At 38.3% G+C, this 23,666-nt stretch overlaps 1 protein-coding gene across 1 annotated transcript in view; it reads right to left on the reverse strand.

Annotated features, from left to right (window-relative positions):
• Nucleotides 1–4,198: 4,198 nt before the first annotated feature.
• Nucleotides 4,199–23,666, reverse strand: part of ITGBL1 (integrin subunit beta like 1) — a 145,580-nt gene continuing 126,112 nt past the window's right edge. The window contains exons 9-11 of the mRNA XM_049815880.1: nt 11,574–11,720; nt 6,533–6,646; nt 4,199–5,039 (exon numbers count right to left, since the gene is read on the reverse strand). Of these exons, the coding sequence (XP_049671837.1) occupies nt 4,948–5,039; nt 6,533–6,646; nt 11,574–11,720 (353 nt within the window). The 3' untranslated portion in view covers nt 4,199–4,947. The remainder of the gene's footprint in view (nt 5,040–6,532; nt 6,647–11,573; nt 11,721–23,666) is intronic.

A 23,666-nucleotide genomic window follows, 5' to 3' on the forward strand; every position in this document is an offset into this window, starting at 1 on the left:
TTTTTCCTCCCTTTGATTTTGTCTTGTCTCACCTGTTGCATGGGAAGAGGATGGCAAGGATGAACTGCATGTAGTAGGTTGTGTCTGTCAAAGAACTGTTGGTGTGTATTACTAAATTTACATCCATATATGCAAAGAGTTTGTCTGCATTGTACAGTTTGTGTTTATTCTTATTTGTTGTATACACAGATTCAACATGATGAATAAAACATTTATATGAAGGCATACCAGGAAACAACAAAAAAAGTTTTATGAAAGAAGTAGACTGTGCAAAACATCAGTGCACTGGCCACAGGATGGTGAAACTTCATGTAAATAGGTTGGCAAACTCAGTTCTCCCCTTTTACCATGCCAAAGAAAATTTTAGCTCCTTAATATAATACCTCTCTTTCTTGCTGTTCTCCAGGATGAGACTTCACCATTTTCTTCCCTCTAAAATTGATTTTGCTGTTAAGTGAAAGCTGTTTTCAACTGTCTGTTACTACTAAAGTACTGTATAGTAAACCTGATGGAATCAATTTGTATTTACAGATTGGGGTTTTTGTACTTACATGTCCAGCTGTCTGTGAATCTGCAGCGTTCCAGATCTTTTGCATGCTTGCTTTGTATTTTGTTCTTCTTCTGGGTTTTATCTAATCTCTGAGAGACTGTTTGCACAGCAATCATCTTACCATTTTGTATGTTAACACTGCACATAGTCACTATCTCTGTCTTTTTTTTTTTTTTTTTTTAATCTGTATTTCAGCTACAGTTCTATTTGACAAAATCAGTCACACCTGCACAGTTTTAGAAATCCAGTTTTAAGTAGATAGGAACTACTTCAACAAAGCACCGTTTTGTTGTACTTCAGAAATTTTATAAATACACAAGAATCCTTTTGAGATTGTTCACATGATAGAGCCTATAGAAAGGTGTCTATAGCTTTTAAGTGCTTTGTAGTTCACATAACACAGCTTTTGCTTAATTCGCTGGGGTGTTTAGCCACTCTCAAATAATTTTTTTAATATAGTGTCATTTTCATAAACTTCCAACTTGTGTAGAGTCAGGCTGGTTCTTAACAAGCCCCCTCCCCCCCCAAATATAAAGCGATTCACTTTGACTATGGTATGTACCCGAAACAACACTAAGAACTCTGGCTTTTTTTAAAAAAAACTTTTTCTCTTGGTTTGAAACCACTGTAAGCAATGAGGTATGAAGGCAGGCAGTTTAGTCCATGCCTTAAAAGTGTGTCTTGCTGATCCATCTGTTTATTGGTATAAAGAAGAAAATATCACCTCCATTCAAATGGGAATGCAAGTAAAATTAGACTAAGGAAGGAGGTTATCTTTCTTTTAAATGCCCCTTCAGTTAAATCCATGTTCCATGCAATGCATTTTAAAGTATCTAATAACAGGAGGTTCTCTGTGATAACTAATGCAAATGCTATGACTTATTTTTAAAGATGTAATAAAATTTTTGTTCTGTTACCTAGTCACAGAAATATTCAGCTTAGCTTTCTTCATCCCAGTATCATCTAGCTGTATCATTTAGCTACAAAGTGAGATGTCATTCAGTAAAGAAGCAAGGGCAGCGCATCAGAAGTATCAGAGCAGGTACATGATTAAATGTTCATCTGCGTGTTTCTAAAAGAGCGTATGGCCAGGGAAAAAAGGATTACAAGTAGGTTAATAATTTACGAAGCAAATCAATCCACAGCTGTTTTATAGATGATATTACAGATATGTTATATACAATAGGCATAATCCTCCAAGTCTATTGTAGAAGGGTTTGGCACACTTCTGGATTGCGTTCTTTCTCTCATAAGAAGAAAGCAAGGTTATAGTATCTTTTGTTTATAAGGTTTATCAATCTAGCCAGTACAAAATCCCCATTTATCCAATTTGGTTTTGCCACCTAGAACTGCCTTTTGCCACAGGCTTGGAAGCAAGTTTTTACGGTCACTAGGTATGAAGACTCAAGCAGTATGTTTCACACCCTTACACCTCTTCCTGCTTTTACAGTTTATGTATATCTGGAATTCCAGTCACAGGGAATGAGGTGTAAAAATCACAATTTATTAATACAGCTATTATTTTCACTTATGTGGAATAATGATCTTATTCCTTCCAATCTCATTTTTCTAGTGAGGAAATGAGCCACAAAACAGAACTGCTGGGAGTTACATCACCAGTTACCTCAGCACGAAGCGTGGGAGGGATGTTCAAGCAACATTATAAGAAACAGAATAAAAATTGGAAAGGAGTTTATGTATACATTATATTTTTAGTAGTCTTAGTTAATGCTTTAAGGTTTATAGCGATAGCACCATTTTGTTTGATAATTTAGATTTTAATCAACCACTGACAGTAGCTGTCTTTTAGAATATTCTAATATTTTTCCATATGTACCTTAACATACAACTTGGATAACACTTTTTGAAATGCTATGGCTATGTAACCCATCCAGTAGCCAAAATGTTGGAGTTGATTGGTTTTCTAAAAAAAAATTCTAACTAGAAATCAGAATCATCTTACACTCTTTTAAGTATATGAATTTAAAATGAAAGCAAATTACAAAGTAAAATGCATCAAATATGACATTGCAACCCTCTAAAGAATTGTTCTTTTCTCTTTGAGTAAGAGTACCTGAAATACCACGGCTGATCTACGGGTTATATAAATCTGCTTATCATGCCAGGGAATAAGTCAAAAGCATCTACTGAACCTAGATAAGAGTTTTGATTATCTAGTATTTTCTTGTTACGGTACTAAATAGAAGTGGAAGAAAATCAAGGAAAACTTTGTATCTTTCATTGTTTACACTCTGATTCAGCAGATGAATGTATATGCGAAAAAACACTAAGGTGTTTTAAGATGATGTAGGTCAGTGGTATTCATAAATATAAACAAAACCAACAATCTGTGCTCTCCAGACACCAGGGTTGACAAAATGCATATATGTTAAAATTTCAGAAAATATTCCTGTTAAGCTCTACAGAGTTTAAGAGTTATAAATATAAAATATAAACTATAATTTTCAAGATGAATTTTACTTTGACGATTCCTTATACTGTATCAATACATTTTAGAACTCCGCCTGATATTTTGGTTATCTAAAAAGAGAGCAGCTAGCAGCTTTGGGCTGTATGTCTCTACTTTTCTGCATAACTTCTATAGAAGTTATGCATGGACGTTTGGTGATTACACTCCCTGAGAACACAGGTTTCACAAGCTTCATTTTTAGAAAGAAAGAATCCAGGTTAATGAAAAAAATTGGGTAAGAGAAAGAGCAAGCTACATGGGAAGGGGTAATAATAAAAGTGATTAAATAAATTCATTCAAATTTTTTGCATTCTATTACATGTCCTGTACCATTGTATTTCAAAATTATCCTTTCTAAAAGAAAACTAATTTCTAGACTAATAATGGAAATACCTTTTTTGGTTGATATATAGTTCCCTTATTTCTGAGTCATGTACTTCTTCAAAAATCAGGACCTTGGCACCTAAACCACAATGTTACAGTTTGGTATTAAAAAGAAATACTTTCCAGCCATTTAAGCAATTTCTCGCTCAATCGTGGTTTCACAAAATGTAAACACTTTTGAAACAAAAATGTATGTATCTTTTTTTTTTGCTCGAAAGAATTAAAGGGCTGCCAAATCTACATGTACAAAAAAAAAAATAAGAGACTTATATGTAAATAAGTTAGGGAAGTCCCAATAGTTGTGCATCATTCATAACTCAATGTGAATTTCACACTGAGCAGCATTTCACCATTGGAAAATAAAAATAAAATTTTTGTTCATACCACTGCTTTGTTTGTATTTACTGTATTAAAACTTTAATTACTTTGTTGCCTTTGTCTGAACATCTTTGGCTGAGACCAGGCTACTGCATAGCATAGCTGATTTTTCAAGTCAGTTGACCTTCAGGCTCCACACTTCTATAAAAGCAGTTAAATTCAATGAATGCAATGTGTGACAGTGCAATCTGTTCCAAACAGTGATTTCTAATAGCATACAGAATTGTCATCCTAAAAGTTATTAGTATAACAAATTTTCATTTGCTTTACTTTTAAGAGGACTAGGCAACCGTACATACATAGAACAGTATGATAAAAGTACATATGAATTGCAGGATACATATTCAGAATAGGTAATCATACATTTATATCTTTATTAGTTTCATTCCTTACACTCCTATAGGTTATGTATTCAAAAGTATCGTAGTATGTAGACTAGATAACCAACTCTGACACATTAACCACAGAAACGAAGAAGTTCTTTTGTGGAAAAGGGTCTGTTCAAACATTTTGGGTCTTCAGCCTATGGTTGTCAGGTAATTGGACCTCAGTTATACAAATACAATTCTTTGACCAAATAAAAAATCATTAATATTTTGATAAGCTGCTTTACAGCTTCTCTCAATTTATGAGGCGGTGCATAATCAGGATTGTTGAAAGAAAAAAGCACCAATGTATTTGTCAAACACCATAAAATTAATCAAATTAATTATTTGACAAATGTTCAACTAGTGCTACTCTTCTGCAGGAGTATTGCTGCACACTGATACGGAGACGTGACAACCAAGTAAATAATGTTAAAAAAAAAAAAAAGGCTTTCTTATACCTTTTCCAAAGGTTGCTGAAGGAACAGGCATTATGTGTGTAATCTCAGTCCCATCAAATTTGCCAAAAAACTCTGGAGAAGTTCCACAGGGCCAGTATTTTATGACTTCACCTTTTAGAGCTTGGACTGTCCTACTCCCAAGGCATTTTTAATTTTTTTCTTTTTGTTTTGTCATGCATTTCTTTAAGGAGCAGGCCCTCAAATGAGTGTTCTAAAGTATTTACACCCATGTGTGCGTGTGTGCATGCACACCCACATACTGAGTACTTCTGAAATTAAACGGTCTAGCAGCTTAAAGAAAAACAAACAAAAAACCTCCTCAGTCTTTGATGTCCTTTGTTAAGGATATTCTCTCCCCAGCCAGATTTCACAAGCGTTTCCATTCCATCCTTCCCAGCACTCACAGTTTCCACAGCTACAAACACCGTTGCCTAGAACAGAATGAATAAAGGGCGATTATCATAATTGAAACATACTACATTAAAATGTGTTTTATGGGAAGATAAAAGCCATGCTAAAGTAGTTGCATTGTTCCTTTATTGTTCCCCCCACCCCTTTTTCTTCTTTGGGAGGAAGCAGTTACTGTACCATTGCATTAAGAAGCCACCCCAAACCTACACTTGCAAAGCATTAATAGCATTCTCTCAATAATTCTATCATCAGCAGAACTGAAAATATTGTAATTATGCCACCACTTTTTGTACCCAGGTGTTGAGGCTCAGTGTTCACACTGTACGTCCAGGTACAAGTTAAAACAAGATTACTTTTAACTATTATGCAGAAAGAAAAAGACACTAAAAGTTACAAACGGAATAGCAATAAAAACATCGCTTTGACCGTGAAAAACTTTACACCTAAATTCTCGGAAGTGCTATTCAAATAAATAATATCTCAAACTCTCTATTAGATGAAAAATGTTTTGGCCCTATTTTGCAGCAGGTAAACATTAAGTACTGAAACCCATATTTTCATTTTATTTCAGTATTTATTTTCCATGACTACCAGATGCTCAGCTTGAGACCTTTACAGCCTGGGTTTCCAATGTGAGCTCCTCTTCCTACTGACTTCATGAAGATCCATGAATAGCCGCTGCAGCTAAGATAAGGCTCCCATTGCCTCTATACTGACTACTTGCCCCCAGAAAAAGACCCTTGCTAGTAGGGCTAGCTGGAAGACATAATTTACTAGTGTCAGCCCTCCCACTCTCACTCTAATCGGCTTGCAGATTTCCTCCACATCTAATAATTGCTCAGCAAAGATTTTCTAAAATTAAGATTTGTAACAGGAAGCAGCCAGTAAGTTAATTTAGCAATTCCCATGTTGCTTCTTGTCGCCAGATTTGTCATGAGGGTTTGTTGGCAGCCTGCCCGTTTCTAGCTGCATCTGCCACCTGAGCTCTCAGACAACGTTAAGGTGAAGCCGCTTTAATCACTAGCCATCACATCATAAGAAAAACTGTCAGGTATTTCAGCCTCCCACCAAGAATCGTCTGATTGCCAGGAAGCACAACTATGCCTCTCACCTACTAAAGATCATCAGACAAGGGAATTTTGTCTGACTTAAATGCATTATACACATAGAAAGGCCAGAAAGAGGACAAAAATGAAAGAAATCTTATGATCACAATGCTGACACTGTACGTCCTTTGCCAAAAAACAGTAACTTGTAGTGTATTAATTACAGTGAAAACCGTTGATGGATTTCATAGCTGGCTTATTCAAATTCATACTCGGGCATTCAACTGTTGTTTTGAAACCTTAAGTTGATTATCATGCTGCACAAAGAAATAATTTTATCAGGTTTGAATAACCGGCAAATGCACTTCCTCCGTGAGTGGAGAAAGAAGAAGCTGGGCTTTGTCTAACATAATTCCCATCAACACAGTTTGTTTCTTGGAGCAATGAAGTGTTAGCCTGTACTGCACCTGTGCAAATGAGACCGTCGTGTTTGTCACAGTCTCTGTCATCGCATTCACAGAGATCGCCCGAAATGTACCATTCCTGTGGTGAACAGATGCACTTTCCACAGTGGCAGGAACCTGAAATCACAAAAATTATTACTCGCAGTCAAAGAGCGCTGCATTTTCAGACGAGAAAATAACATCCCCGGACACACACGTGCGCACACGCCCACGTGCGCGTACGCACTAAATTGCTGCCTAAGAAGCTACTGCATAAAAGAAAATAATCAAGCTAAAAGCTTTTTGAATAAAAGGATTCTTTCGGCATGAGCTGGAGTATGGTGGGACGTTACTACTAATGCTTTGATTCTGCTATTTCACTTAATCAGGACTCACATTTTGAAGCTTTCCTTTGGTTTCAGAGACCTACAATCAGGGCTACTCTTCCCAGTAACTGTTCTTTTTTTTTTTTTTCCTAGAAAAGCTCAAACTGTCCCTGACCCACTGTTCCTGAAGGCAATAAAATCACACCCGGGAAGAAAATAGCCCTTCTCATCTAAAGCCCACAAAAGACCAGAGGTGCCCGAGACTAACATTTAGACCCTCAAAATCCTCACCACCACAAATGAAGCTGCTCCGTGTCCCACGGAATTACTAAACGTTTGTGTTGGGTCAGAAAGAGTTTGTGCACATAACGGCGGCTCAGCTGTTTGCTCGTTCCTGCAGAGTCCCCCAGTGGCCCTTGCTGGGACGGGCAGCTCTCCTCCTCATCCGGGATGTCAGGTTGCACCCCCACAGCCAAAGAAGGGACCTCACGGTGACATTCGGGTGATGCCATAACCCACCGAGCACCAGAAACCTCCCTTTAAGGGAAGACTCAGAGACATCCCTACCTTCTGGAGAAGGTTCATGGCTCTGCATCCTGGAAAGGGACAGTTGCCTGCAGGGAATTGTGTGTCAGGAAGCCTGCAGCCTGAAAACGGTGGAAGAGGCTTTTCTGCAGCTAGAAACACCACGAGGAGACAGGAATTCCTCCTGGCTGATTCCCGGTTGAAGGGAGTTGGATTTTATAGAGCCCATCCTCAGCTGCCTGACCCTATACAGAGTTCAGACACTTAAACGGCAAGGTGAGACGCTTAGGAAGTGTTGAGCAAAAAATCCTTTTGTGGACCTAGCCCTCAGAACTGGTTACAGCACAAATCAATATGAAAATCTCAAAACCCAAATAAATGATGACAAAGAATACATGCATAGTTTGCAATTATGGGAGGCAGAGTTTAAAAAAAAAAGTCACCAAAGAAGCTGTCAGCCTTTAACAGAATGTGCTTATAAATGAGTTGTTAGGTGCTGTTGAAAATCCTACTCTCTTGCATTATTTCCAGAATGAGTCCAGTACAAAGTCACCAATGTGTTTAATACAATATTAAAGAAAATCTATAGAAGGAAGCTTAATTATGTCAGAATATAACCTAAACGGAATTCATGCGTTACTTAACAGAGCCAGAGCCAAAGTGTATAAAATTATGCTTTTTCCATTCTTTTCAGGGTCCTCTGTATAAAATCCATAGTAAAAATCAAATACACATTTTAAAAATAAAAGTGGATCTGTCGATATCAACCAATTTTCCCTAGGTTTTTCCTGTAAATACTGAAGCGGCTCTGATCAGTGAAACTTAATTCTTTAAAACTTCAGAACAGTCTCAGCAGAATATCTAATTTTTTAATTAAAAATGTAGGTAATTTAGTGTTTATTGTAAGCTGACAAAAGTTAACTCATTGCCTAATTTTAAAGAAATGCTGTTTTAACTTGTAACATACGGAACATGTCAATATATGCAGGAAGACCTATGGAACATTTGGAGATGGGAGTATTTAGTTAAGCAGCTACTTTTCCCATGATTTCTGAGTATTGCTTACTGAGCCATGGGCACAGAAAATACTGACATTCCCTACAAGGATAAAAAATGCCATTGTATAAAGAGGCAGTGGAGGATAGCATACATATTGCATGGTCGCTGTAGAAGAGATACACCAAGACATACTTGAGGGTAATTTGAACCGCCTGTCTCTGTTTATACAAACTGCAAGGTACTGACAGCTGAAAATAATGATGAATAGTATCAGAATTTTAGTGAAATTAAAGCAGTTAATAAAAGCATAACATTCTACGAAACCTGAAGTGATTCTGCATAAGCAGGCACTGATGCTGCTACTGAGGGATGCCCACGATGTTTAAAACTAGTTTGCAGAAGACAGAGCAAATTTAACACCAAGTCAACCAAAGAAGATCAGGCTCCATAATATAAAATCTGCTAGGGAGAATGAATGTATCGAGTCTTTTCCCTGAAGAGAGCATGCAGCTCTGGGAGGCTCCTCAGTTTAATTAAAATGAGTCTAATGAGTTGCGGGGTGTTCCCTGGGATCCCAGCCAGATCCTCTCGGATGGGATTTGGCTCATTACCTAGCCCACGTCCTGCACCGTTACAGTAGCCATCTGCAGCCCTACGTTTCTGCCAGGGAAGCAGCAGCGTGGTGGGTGTTGCTGTTTTCCTTGGGAAGAGCTTTTACTACAGGTGGCATAGTCAGCGAGCCAAGATTTTGAAAACAACCTAGGAATGTGGATGTCCAGCTTTGCTTATATTAACAGACTGTAATTTTCTGAAACTGTTCAGCAGTTACCTGCTGAAAAAACGGGACTCCTTAGAGTCTATTAAATCCTACGTACAGAAACTCAAGCTCCCTCAATCCATTATAATGTTTGCATATCTTGGCTAGGTATCCAGCAAGGATGGAAAAACCACCATTGGTGCACGGGTTTGAAATTCCCTTTTATATGACCAGTAATGCTTACTTATTGATTGATGTAATGAAACAGAAAGAACAATTTGTCATTTTAGCCTCTGGATAGTGCTGGTCACATTTCCTATGAACAACATTTTAAAGTATGGGTACCCAGTAAGACATGATTTCTAGATACATATTTAAGCATCAAGAATAGATTTGCCTAAAAAAAGAAAAAAGAGAAAATAAAAGAAAAAGGAAAAAAAAAAATAAAGAGAAAAAAAAAAGTCTAAACTTAGAAACAAAAGTTACAAGTTATTAGACTGTCTTTGCCTGTGATCCCTATCCTGCTCAGAGAAGAGGCAGGACATAGTAACCTCCTTGGATGTTCACTGGCCACACACTTCTGGAAGTTATCTTATGTAGGTATTTCTCTTCTGGGACAAGAAGTTACAGATATGACCACCTGTTCCCACAATAAAGCTGCTATAGCATCTAATTTGACACAGCTTTATTATATTGACTGTCCTCAGGGCAACCTTCTGTCACATGTGCTTGGAGGCCAAAGAAACTTAAAAAAAATAAAAAATCCCACCAGTTTTGCTGAATATGGATTTAGGGTCAGGTTTGTAATTCCCATAAAAAGTAAACGCTGTTCACCAGTTCGCTACTACCTTAGAAAAACTGGGCCTTTGGAGACAGGTTTAAAAGTCCTCAAAGTCAGTGACCAGGTCCCAGACCATTCCCTGGGCAGTATAGTCAACAGAGGGAAGAAAAATCCTCAATGTCTCTGCAAATTCCTTCCAGATTATCTGCTCCCAAAGCCTCAAAGTAAATTGTAGCCTTCATATACGTGCTCAGAGCTAATTGTTCTCAGAGTAAGACCCACAGGCTGGAATACATAGCTCTCAGTCACCCTTACAAAAAGGTAGCAGATTATACAAATATTTTAAAATTCAACATCATTTTTCATGTTTATATTTATTTAGAATCTTCTATAGTGCATTTTATTGATTTTAAGCATATTCACTCACCTTCATGGTTTATATAAAAAAAAAATCACAGGGAGACCAGGGCTAAGAGAAGAAAAGGTAACTTCTGCAGTAAAACAGAGTAACACCATTTCTCCAGTAACTCAGCATCCTCCTACACATACACTAATTTAAAGATAGCCACATCTTCTGGAGACAATAGAGAAACAGTACAGCTTCCTCATTTTCTATGACATTGCAACAACTGGGTGGGGAAGGATAAAAAAAAAACAAAACAAAATAAAATGGTGCAGTGGGGAACAATTCTGATAAGTGATGATACAGATGGAAGAAGGCCAGGCTGGAATCCCTATTTAAAATTTCCTTTGCACTGAAATAACAGTTACCAAAGGGACAACTGGAAATCTGCCTGATGTAGAAGGCTCCTGTTTTTTCCAGCTAGCAGGTTTCTTCCCTGTCTATGCAAGGGATACACAAACAGAGGAAATTGCACGTCCAGTCTGGAGTGAGTGCATTCTAGCCTCCAGCCAGTCCCACCACCCGCTTTTTTGTCTAGTCTCTTTCAGACATATTCTATACAAAAATAGGCAGTTTTCACTAGGGGGGAGTTAAAAAGCCCTCTTTCCAGTAATGCATTTCCTAGCCTGAAAGTCTGCAAGGTAGAAACCTCAGAGAATGATTTCAGATAATTATCAAGATTTTCTAAATTTTATTCCTACCTGTGGCAACGTTTTATAGCTGGACTGAAGGTGATGCAACTACCTGAATAAAAATTAGTAAATGAGTTTGTGGAACTCTTACGGGGGCTGCAGATGTCTACCTTTCCTTTGCTGCTGTATTGGGGAGGGAGGTCCTTAACTATACCAAATGTTGCCGTTAAACACCATCCTCCACTTACTGTTGCCTGAGATATTGCGTTTGCCATCTTGGCCACTGCAGTGTTACTGCAGGTGGTGCCCCTGTTCCTCAAACTGGATGGAGCACTAACGGTTAGTTTATAATGTACAGCTGTTCAACACAGACCATCAGATAAACACATACAGGAAATTATACGCTATTAACAAATTGCATAGGAGAGCGATGCTGCTAAACACGTACGGCTGGGGTGGGTGTTTGACAAAATGGACGTAGGTGCATTACGGAGCCAAATACAACATCCTTTTAATAATAGGTGCCTTTGAAAGAAAGGGTTACTAAACAGCAGCCCACTGCCATGCACGTTAGTCGACGAGAACACGATCGTTTTCCTCCTGCGGGCACTGACATTGGGTAGCTCAGCTGCCAGTTCTTACCCTTCCCCGAGCATAATATGCCATCCGCTGACTCGCAGAGACTTCTGCTCTCCTCCTCCGTCATGTTGCACTTCCTTGAATGCTGGCACAACTTTCCAAACCACCCGTCCTGGCAAATGCATCGGCCGCATGAGCAGATACCATGGCCTGTAAGGACACCAAGGTTGGTTATGAGCAAAACAAGCAGAAAGCTGTGACTGCGGTCGCAACTGAGGTCATCTTCAGACCTCTGCAGGGGGAAGTGCACGCTACGGGATAGATGGACAGATAGATGGACAGCACAGCTTCCTGGCAGGGTGGCCTTCTTCAGTTCTCTCACTCTTGTGTCAAACAAACAGGGTGTCCTAGTGATCGGCAGAAAAGCATAGGCACGGCTCCCCTCACCCAAAAAGCTGAGCATCACCTCAACTTTATGGGATGTTCCCTAATCCACAGCGTACTGAGGACAGACATATCTTTCATCCTGCAGCCCGGTGCTAAAGTGTCACCTGCGTATCCCATACGATCACCCGAAGAAGCAGACCCCAGCACAGCGCACAGCAGAACAGGCAAGGGAGATAAAAGCTGCAATCTCCTCCAGCAGCCCATTACTGCGGGTTATCTGCTGCAGCACATGGAGCCACTGATGCGCAAAGCCTGGACTCAATATACTCTGCAATTACTACAATTAACTCGTACAGTACAGGATGAAGACAATTCCCCACAGGGTCTCATGCAATTACTAAAATTGGTTGTACGTAAACCCAACTGGCAACCTGCAAAGAGCTCCTCTCATCACCCTAACAACATCCTGTTTCTCTTCTGCATCTCTTCTCCAGACGTAGCTATCCCAGTTCAGCAATTTAAAAGATTTGGCCCTTTCACTCCTGATACTACAGTGAAATGCCGAGGGAGGAGGAAGAGACCAGAGCATTCTCCAGAGCACACGCTTGTATGACCCCAAAGCAGGACACTGAAGAAGAATGGGCAAGTTATGATGGTGGGCTTTCTCCACAGGGACACAGATTTTAATTCCCAGATCAAGACAAGAAGCCTGAATGAGAAGGAAGATGGACTGGCAGAAGAAGAATACAGTAGCCAGGACGTAGCTATTGAAAGATGATTAATATAAGGGGGGAAATAAAAATAGGGGGAAGTGAAAGGACAGAAAAAACAGAGGAATGAGAAAAAAACATAAAATAGCAGGCGAGTGGAGAGGAATACACCCTGAAATGTTAGGGAAAGAGGGACAGGGGATGGCAAGTGAGGGAAAGGTCAAAGAAACCCTAGAACGTGGGTGAATGATAGAGTCTAGAAGCTGTAATCAGTGTTTAAAAAAAAAAAAGGGAAAAAAAGATTAAATAGAGTTTTTGAGAATTATTTGTACAAAGATTAATAAAAAAGTAAATATGTTGAATAGTAAACTGAGTGGAAAGTCTGGCCAGGAAGAAGGGAAAAGTGACAACAAATGCAGTGAAGAATACAAAAATGCAAAATAGAAAAAAGAAGTAAGAAAAGCCTCCAAGCCAGAATTTCACTTTTCACCCCTGAATAATATTTCTGCAGCAGAGAAGATCATTCCTTAGCTAATCAGTTTAGTGGGCTTAACAGAAGCAAATTATACATGCCAGTGACTTTTGTCCTATCCTACCTGCTATGTAGGGCAAGGGAGTGGAAACAAGGGGACTGAGATAATTTGGGAGCATGGGCTGGGAAGAAGGGAACAAGCAGTAGGAGTATCTGGCAAAGCATGAGCTGTAGGATGCAGAAAAGCAAACCAGCAATTTTGCTTTGCTGATTTGTGGACTTCTTATGAGGCAACAGTGCAGCTTGATGTTGTAAACCAGGAGGCAGCACTGGTAGAAGCCCAAAGGAGAGACAAACCTTGTAGTTTGCTCTAAATGGAATTCCTTAATGTTTTACTGATGGCCAAATACTTTACTAATTTAAATTAGAAAAGACTGGAAGCTCCAAAGTCTTGGAGCTGTCATTTACAGCGATCTAAATGTTCAGAATAATTTTTGTACCCCAAACTGTGTTTTGATCTTTGGGGTTTTTTTAAATCTTATTACCTATACAACTTTAAATGCTCAGTAACGACACAGTCTTATTACGACAGTATTCCTACCCACTTCTGCAAGTGACATCCAGCAATTAACCAATTTACATATATGGATTTAACATATATCAAATATTGCAAATTGATAATTAGCAACAATAGAAGCTTGATGATACTTCAGCTTCTGTGTTAGATAAGGAAACAAAAGCAACTATACCACAAACCAAAATGCAAGAGGTAGAAAACAAGCATATATACTTTCCCATATGCTCCTTCCAGGTAGATGGCATGCAATTGTCTATATTAACTTACTCTAGCTAAGCTTCTGACAGATAAAAATGCTCTGCCATATTTATTTTTAATCAGCAACATATAGACTAGATTTGAGAATAGCTCAACCACTGAGGAGCAAAATATGCAACTGGATGTCAATGTTGGAAAATTATTTGTGGAGATACAAATACTTGTACTCCTTTTAGCAGCAAATAGTAAGAAATCCATGATAATTTCACTGAGAAAATAATTTTGTATCATTTTTCTTGTATAGTCATTATGATTTAGAGAATGCAGAGACTGATCATGTCTGTAAAGCCTTTAGACAAGCCAAATAAAAAGGTAATGCATAAACTACAAATTTACAAGAGTTTACAGTTTACCACATAAGATTTTGACATGCATTTTTCTGAGATGACCATTCCTCCCCTCCTTTATGCCATACAAATCCTCAAAACATAAAGGAGTTTGCTTTGTCTCAAGCAATCCATTTTACCAAAATAATATTTACTCCTAGCTGACATCAGCTTGGGCAACTGCAGCTCTTTGGATGCCTCATCCATCAGCCTGGTGCGTATGCAAATGCTTAGCCCAGTACTTGTTAACTCCTCGCTATCTTCTGTGTGTGCTAGCCTGTGAAAAACTGCTTTACATCGTTTAGTTGCGTACATCCTCCTCGCAGAGGCTCTTTGCCTTTGTCTGAAGATGTCCAAACAAGCTGACCAAAAGGAAGCGCCAAAATATAAGCAGCTGCTTTCAGTTGAATGTGATATTCAAATTACATTCAAAGTGTTTCAGTTTCATTCCAATGAATCCCAGACTCTCAAAATTATGAGCAAGAACAGCAAAAAGGTGCTCTTGCTTATAGGTTCTTTTAGATCTGAATATAATTCCTCCACAGAGGAGAATAAAATTCAAAAATACAGCAATCAGAGCAAAGGGGAAAAGAAAAATCTATAGCTGAAGAAGTCCAGCCCAACTGAATTGGCTAACATGATAAAATATTGATTTAACTATTCAGATGAAGCAGATTTCCTGGAAAGTGTTGGTCTAGAATCAATTCAGATTTAACATGAAGCCCTTAAAATCACAAACAAATTGCATATTGCAATGGCTCTGAGACTATAGAACTTAATTCATAAAAAACTGTGTTAATGAACATTTAAATGTATAACAGAATGTTTTAAACATTAATCTCCAGTCAAGAAGAAAGACTGTGACGGGGGAGAGGGAAAGGAGAGAAAAAGTTGACGATAAAAATACCATCACTTTGTTTAGAATTATCAATAAATCCGATAACCACAGGATTTAAACGTGAAACGTGAATGCAACAAAAAAAGCAAGCTGTGACAGATTATTAGCAGGGGTCCTTTATAACCCAACTCAAACCAGACACTAGGCTGAATTAGTTCTTACCACACCTGGAAATAAAACTATGTGGTTGTCGGAAACTTCAGGTTAGGACTACTCATGAAACTGTTGTCAGAGTTCCCCAGAAACCTGCATGATAATTTTCTAATACAAAAGGCACCACTACCTGGGAATGTCAGCATGATGAAAGAAGTGAAGTAATCATTGCAGAGGAAGCTGGTTCGTATTTATGGACTAACTGATTATAACCAGATGAAGTTCACAAAGGGCAAACTCAGGCCAGCCCCAAACAAAATTTGACACCTCAGAACAAGTTTTTCAAACTAATATAATAAATACATAATAAAGTCAATATTAACCAGAACTGGAGGAAACAAACCTTTACCTATAAAAATAGGAATCTGAGACTGTCCTGGATGAAGAATTTATCTGATAGCCCAACATTTTTCCACAGTACGAGAGAAGTCCACTCATGCTATGAGTTAGGAATATGAAGGCTTTACAGCCAAAGAAAGAAAGATGAAATAGATAGCAACCAATACAAATGAGAAATTTTGTTGTTAATAAAACAGATACAATAGAGGAAAAAAACCCCCAAACAACTCAAAATTCTATAACTGGATGAAAAATCAGAAGTTCTAAAACTGTACTAGGAATATGAAAAATCTCAGCATAATGCAGGATCCCTGATTTAGAACAATAGAGCAAATGAAACAAATATTTCTCTCTGTACTTAAATAGAAACAGGTTTTTCTAATATTTTATTACAAGACTATGATAAAGAACTTTCCATTGTATTATTAACATAAGAATATTAAACAACATCTATCTGGGAGAAATATTTCTAAGTGATCAGGCTTCATTAACCTGCCCAAATATGCTAAAAGAGTTAGTAAAAACATTACTTGATCACTGATTTTTATTTTTATTGAATACCTGGAGAATCCCATAAGACTGGAACAGTTGTGACAACTGCGGTTAGAGAAACCCAATATAAATGTGAAGCAAAATACTGACTGCTTATTATATTTTCATAATAGGTTGCTTAGTATTGTCCAAGTCTACTAAAGGTGGACTGTGGCTCCAGTTTGAGCAACACAACAGGCAGGCAGTTCAGTAAAACCTTCAAGTTAAACACTGCGTTGAAAAGGGCTCATGTCATCCTCATATGCATATAACAGGAGAGAAGAGAGTAGGGACAGAAATGAGTAGGAACATTTAAAGCATTGATGAGATGGACATTAAAGTTCTGCAACTCACTGTGATATCCATGTTTGAAGAGATTTTGAAAAACTTGGAATAGTCCCAAAGAGTTCCAAAGGAAGAATTCAAAGGGCAGAGAAAATGGCTTGTTGAAAGAACTTCAAAGATCTGTATCTGCTTAGCCTATTGAAAAGGAAAAAAAAAAAAAAAAAACCCAAACAAAAAACCCACACTGAAAAAGAGGCTAAGAAGTGTTTTAGCAGGATCTGAACTACCTTCTTTGAATGAGGATTCTCAAACTACCAAGAGAAAGACAAAGCAAGAACCAGAGAGAAAATCTGTTCCTGACAAATTCAGCGAAACGGCATTTCAAACACGGATGATGACTATTGGAACAAACTTTCAAGTGATGTTGGCATGGGCTGCACGTGTCTTAGAGTCTTCAGAGCACGGCCTTCTCAGAGCTGGGCTTTAGTTGGACACAGCACACAGACTTCAACAGAGGGGGAGCATGGATATAGCGTAATGGCTATTTATAGCCTAATATACAAGGTTCAACATATAAGCCCCTTTTGGATTTGCAAATTAATATCTATTAATCAACTTAAATGTTGATGCGTTAGTAATTCCTTTACTGCTCACTTTTACAAACCTAAATCATGTTTTATGCTATCTGAAAAGCTAACAAACTATGTTCTCTGTGCGTCTATGTAAAGCCTCAACTTTTCACACACCTGTACAAATGGCTGGGTGACCGGGACAGAAATCTGTAGTGTATTTAAAGGAAAAATTAGAAAAGTAAAATCAGCTAAGTAAAACCAAATTAATTTAATACAGAATATACCATGCACATTAACACCTGTACTGGCTACATTAGTCACTCTCGTATCTAATTCAATACATACTGATCCTTTCGAGTTTATCTGTTGCTGACCCTGAATGTGCCTCAGAGCTAGGATGAAGTAGTTAAGTGCAAGGACACAGGCATTGAATCATTGACTCTCTACTTAGTGTTGTCAAAATAAAACCCTAAATCACACTGGCTTTATGCCAGGTAGCCTCTGACTTCTCCACTACCTAATACAGTAATTTTCACTTTTTTTAGGACCAGTTTTACCCAGTAAGCATGTGTTGAATTTTTTTCCCCAGAAGAATCAATTGCATTTTTCAACAACAAATACCATAATAAAATATACTATTAAATAGTATAAAAATGCCCAGTGAATTCTGTAACAATTATATGTATTTTAGATTCCTCAGTCAAAAGAACATGGTCCCTGCTCTGACACAGTGCATAACTTGTATCATTCCTTTCCTTGTGAACCCAACAAGAACAGTGTTGTCCTAAGAATGTCAAAAATGAGGAAACACAGATACAGGCACCAGATTTGCCTGAAACTTACAGAGATAAAAGTAAGAAAAATCATGAATGCAAAGGACTATCCTAACTGTTGGGTCCTAAACTATATAAAAGATGTGTCTAAAAAAACAGTTTGTTGTTGTCAGTCAAGATGAAACAAGACCTACTGAGAACTTGATGGGCAGCATCTCTTGTCCATCTTCTGTGTCACACACAGGTGATCCTGACCAAACTACTTAAATCCAGACACTTTGATGCTTGTATGTGGGTGTGAGAATGCGAGTGAATTAAATCAATAAGAGAATGTCTCCGAGTGGTGAAAAATAATTTACTTGGGGATTTTATATAAAAAAAGTATTAACCTCCCCTCCCATAAAGTCTCATGTAGAGTTTTCGCTGCGCTGGTTTCCTACAGTTAGAGAAGCGGTGTGAAGGCAGACCTGAGGAAGGAGGGAAATACCAACCACCTCAGCATTTCCTCCAAGAATAAATCAGCTCCTCCAGCTTTTACAAGCCTTTATACTACAACTAGAATCTTGAACTAATGAGAACTAATGCCTTTTACCAAAAGGCATTGGTACACACAAACAGAAAAGCTAGCTTCATTTACTCTTTGATGTGACATGACGTTACACAGCTGGATTCCCTATAGTGTTAGGATTGTATTTTGATGTGCCATGGCTAAAACGAATAGTTAAGATGTCATCAAAGTGAATTTGCTCACTTGAAAATAAACAATCAGACCTCTCAAAGTATTATATTGTTGCCAGTCAAAGAACTGGCTTACTGGGATGACCAGAGGCGTAGTTGTTTCTTAGTGTTGAGGACAGTGCAAACATATATAACTTAATATAAAAAAAGGTTTCATCAAAGTTGATTATCTAATTGATGTCTTACTATATAAAGCACAGTCTGAAATACTGACATAAAACAAAATAGGAGCATCCCTAGAAATACATAAAGGCCTTGCTATGAGTTACGTATTCTGAGTTTCAACCTTTGCTAGTGGCCCTAGTGACAAACTTGTGTGGAGCTTCAACCAATTTTTTACTATTTTTGTTTGGTTTGTTTTTATCGTAGAGTTTTTAAGCGGCATAATCCTGCACCATCCAGTAACACACAGAGGACCCAAAAGGGCTTCTGTTTTATCCCTTCAATGGTTGCTACTTTGCTGTGACAAGGACTCACAGCTAGGCCAACAATGGTCCAGAGAACAAATCAAAATGAATGGAGTTAAGAGCATTATCAAATCAATTTCAAATTGATCTTTAGTGTTTTTCTGAATTCTTGTTCTCTTTCAGGATTGAGGGCAGGCAGGCGACAATATAATGGCCAACAGTCAACCCAGTGAGGTGGAGCAGCCAACGATGACATCACTGAGAAACATTACTGGACACAGTAGGGGAACAAATAACGCGTGAAAGCTCAGGACACATCTGCAGCTAGCAGCACAGCCATAACCTCAGAGGACAGAGAGAAATGTCTCTCACCAGGATACAGGATAAATAAGTATCAAGCCTGGGGTACATCAGTGACATAGCCACGCCAAGAAGGAACTTGCGCTGGCAAACCTGTGATTCTCCAGTCACGTGTGTGCACCAAACGCACTTAACTTGCACATGAATGACTCAAAGAACTAAGTAAAGCAAATAAAACATGACGTTAAATATTGCTGTGGATCAACACCGCAATACACCTGGGCAAATCTTACATCATTGAAAAAATCTGAACTGTAGGGAATGGGCTTTGGGTAGAATATCTCAAAAAGGCTGCATGAGACACCTCCTCCAGCCATAGCATATTAAGCCTCTGTGCAGAGGCACAGGCAAAGGAAGGGAACACAAAGGGAGGACCTGGCCAGCAGGTCAAGGGAGGAAAAGGTCTCTCTCTGCTCTCATGAGACTCCACCTGGAGTACTGCATCCAGTTCTGGGGCCCCCAGAACAAGACAGACATGGACCTGTTAGAGCAGGTTCAGAAGAGGGCCACAAAAATGGTCAGAGGGCTGGAGCACCTCTCCTGTGAAGAAAGGCTGAGAGAGTTGAGTTAATTCAGCCTGGAGAAGAGAAGGTGTGGGGAGACCTTATTGCGGCCTTTCGATATTATAAAGGGTGCTTATAAGAAAGGCAGAGAGAGACTTGTTACCAAGGCCTGTAGTGACAGAACAAAGTGCAATGCTTTTAAACTGAAAGAGGGTAGATTTAGATTGGATATAAGGAAGACATTTTTTATGAGGAGGATGGTGCAACGCTGGAGAAGGTTGCCCAGAGAAGTTGTGGATGCCCCATCCCTGGAAGTGTTCAAGGCCAGGTTGGATGAGACTTTGAGCAACCTGGTGTAGTGGAAGGTGTCCCTGCCCATGGCAGGGAGGTTGGACTAGATGATCTTTGCAGGTCCCTTCCAACCCAAACTGTTCTACGATTCTATGAATCCATTTCTAATAGCAGAGTGCTGTGGAATCTATGCCGAGTCCTCCTGCAACCTCTGTCTTTGTGGAGACATAATGTCTCTATTCCTGGTACTGCAATGATGGACAGATGAATTTTTAAGTGAATGACTCACTATAATCATGCAGAAGCATGGTAATAGGGTTTCACTCAGTTGTACCCTAATTTATCATATCTTTTGCCTCATGTCTTTCTACTGTCGCATGGACAGCTGGTCTGGAAAGCAAGCTATTAATCAATCTCTGCTGGTCAGAGGAGGCCAGCAACAATTCTTATTCAAATCATTTAGGTTGTCATTCACGTTTCTCATTGCAGCATGCATTTAATCTGAAAACGTTGCTCTTTCCTCCTCGTGCGTACAGGCACTCAGTGCTCACTGTCAGACCCTGCACATTCACAGGGTCCAGCTCACAGTTCTCTGAAGCCAGAGTTACTAGCAAGGGCTTATGCCCTGATAATGATTGCCTAGGTAGCAACAGTGGTAGAAAAATAGTAATGAAAAGAGGAGAAGGAAAGAGGAAGGAAGAAGCAGTTCAGCAAGAGGTGTCAAGAGGTTCAGGCTGAAATGGAAGCATGGACAAACCCAAAAGGAAGAGAGAAAGGTGTGTGTGCTGTTAGTGCAAAATCAATGAGAGAAGTTCTGTGAATAGATAGATTGCAAAAGAGGAAAGAAAATACGGTTAAAATTGGTAGAATCTCCTAAAAGGGGAGATATGTGAAATATTGTATATCAAAGGAAACATTCAAAATGTTATCAGGATAGATATCAGCCAAGCAAAACATCTGACAATTACTAAAGACTAAGGCTGAAGCCATCAGAAATACAAGAGGCTATTGAGGATTTGAAAGGGATAACAATGACAGAAATTTGTACATTTGGTCAGAAACTGTGGGAAGAGCCATTTCAATGAAAATGTTGGTGGAAGCCACAGTGAAAGATGAAGTCACAGAAGATGCATAAGGAGTAAATAGCTTATATTATGAGTTTGAAGGTGAGGAAAGTGAGGAGAATTCACTTGCCAAATGGTGAGTGAACAGAAAGGTGCAATTGATGGGGAGTCTCTGAAGATAAACATTCCTGTACATAGTATTTACACCTAAGTAGGTGCTGCCTTAAGTTATTGGGGTGGGTGGTGGCCTCGTGAGGCAGGTGGATCAGAAGCACAGAAGGACACTGGATGGTCAAAGAAAATAAGGTTTCAGGATCTGCCAGCAGTAAAAAAAGAAGGAAAAAAAAAAAAGAAAAAAGGGGGGGGTGGGGGAGGAAATAGAGGGAGAAAGAGGGGAAATGAAGGAAGGAGCCACTTCAGAGCTCCAGCAGCCAAGAGAAGGAAGAGTGGTGTGTGGAAGAAAACTGCATGATTAGTAAGACATTTATGTTTCTTAATTTGAATCTCAGCGCACTTCACATGGAAGAACCAGACAAGCACAAAGAAACACTTCTGTGGCATGAGAACAGAAACAGAGGAAGGGGAAAACAGTTCTCCCTCTGCTGTAAAAGAATAAAAGTGGATGGAATTGTGCAATAACAACAACATAGGAACATGCTTCAAGGCATAAATTACAACCAAATATAGAATAACCTAAAAATATCTCAAATAATATTTAGAAATATAATAGAACAAGAAATAAAATATCAAGAATATGAAAAAAATGATTTGCCAATTATTTACCACTGGAATCCCAACAGATCTACTACAGAAATCCAATGATTTTTAAAGGACAGTATTAGTAGTGGCATGACTTCTAATTGGGAAGACTAAAACTCTAGACACCAGCATCACCTCGCCAAGTTCAGACAGCTGTGAATGAGCAAAGATGCTCTAGTCTCCCTTGAGTCACTTAAGAGGTCAGCTCACATCTTGGTGGATTTAATCATCTCCCTTATGCCACGCTTCCTCCTCTCTTTTTAATTACAAAAAAGCCCAGGACAACAGGATTCTTGATTTGGCGCTTATTCTACAATTTTGGGAAAAGTATTAGGAATAAGCTCTGCTCCCTGGAACAGCAAAAATCACAGAGTGGGCCTTCTGAAGTCCTGTCAACAGATGCTGTGCAATGCAATTTCAAACAGGGCACAATCACTTGAATTGCGTTTTCCCATATAATTCTTTTCACCTGCAGAGAATCATTAGTAACTAAACTACCAGCTTGAATGAAGGTGGAAAAATTGAGCCTTAGACTACAACTGATTTGTAGTTCATGGGCTGTCTTTCCTCTCTATTTGTTGTTTCAAAATTAGGGAAATAAGCTTAAAGCATATGGGGTTTAAATTAATTAATTAAATTCTGCCATTCTCTTTGGACAAAGCTACTTAGACTAAAGAGGGAAGTTTATTCAGGTAACAGGGTGACCTAGAGTGTCTCCCGTACAGTAAAAAAATTGGACACTGGTTCAGGTGTTGAGGTGATTGTTCATTTAAGTGTGAGATGCTCTAGCCATCAACAAAAATTAAAACTATCCCTGTATCCTTCCTAATAAGGAAGAATGGATTTTTTGTCTATAATTTCCAAAATGTGCAATATAATTAGCAGTATTAACATTGAAGCATTATCATCAAATAACGTAAAATATAAATAAAATAAACAGAAGAGATATTTTTAACCATGGAAGATGATGACTTTTGGTTCTCAACTACTTAATTTATAACAAATACGAACCAGCTTTTCAGTGCTTTTATCTGCTTTCATGTTCTTTATAGAAAATTAAATTTCAAATTATTCTTTTTCTACACATTCATATTATTGAATTACACTGAATGTTATAAATTATTATTACGGCTGGTTAGACAGTCAAACTAGAATTTTCCATATATGCCTACATTCTGCATGGCAAACACCTTGAAGAAATATTCCCTGTAGGCAGAATCTTTTACGTACATAAGGACTATAAAGCAATATGGGTTTTTCTTACATAGAAATAAGGAATATAATAAAATATGTCATTGTTCATACCAAGTACTTTGTTAATGTTAAGAAGGAAAGAGTCATTTTAAAAATAAAAGCCACTAAAAACTAGAAAGGGAGTATTTAGGACAAATACTACTCACCTGTTTTTAAACTACCACATGGTATGTGTACATTTACATATCAAAAACTAACTTGAAATACTGGTTAACACCAACATATATTACTGGAAAATCAAAAAGTGAGGTTTTCACTGTCAACATTAAAATAAACCATCTGCATGTACAATTACTATGACAATGTATCTCAAGCATTTTTATATTCATTCATAATATATTTTCACTACTTTTTTAGAAAACAAACATATCACTGTCCGTGAATATGAAATATTCAAAAGTATTGCTGATCATTATTACCTTTAGCTAACATACAACATTCTCAGTAAAACATCAACTGTAGAAAACAAGAAGTAAAATTACCTAGTTTTTCAGGTTTT

This window comes from Accipiter gentilis, chromosome 13 (genome assembly GCF_929443795.1).
Source record: "Accipiter gentilis chromosome 13, bAccGen1.1, whole genome shotgun sequence".
Taxonomy (NCBI): domain Eukaryota; kingdom Metazoa; phylum Chordata; class Aves; order Accipitriformes; family Accipitridae; genus Astur; species Astur gentilis.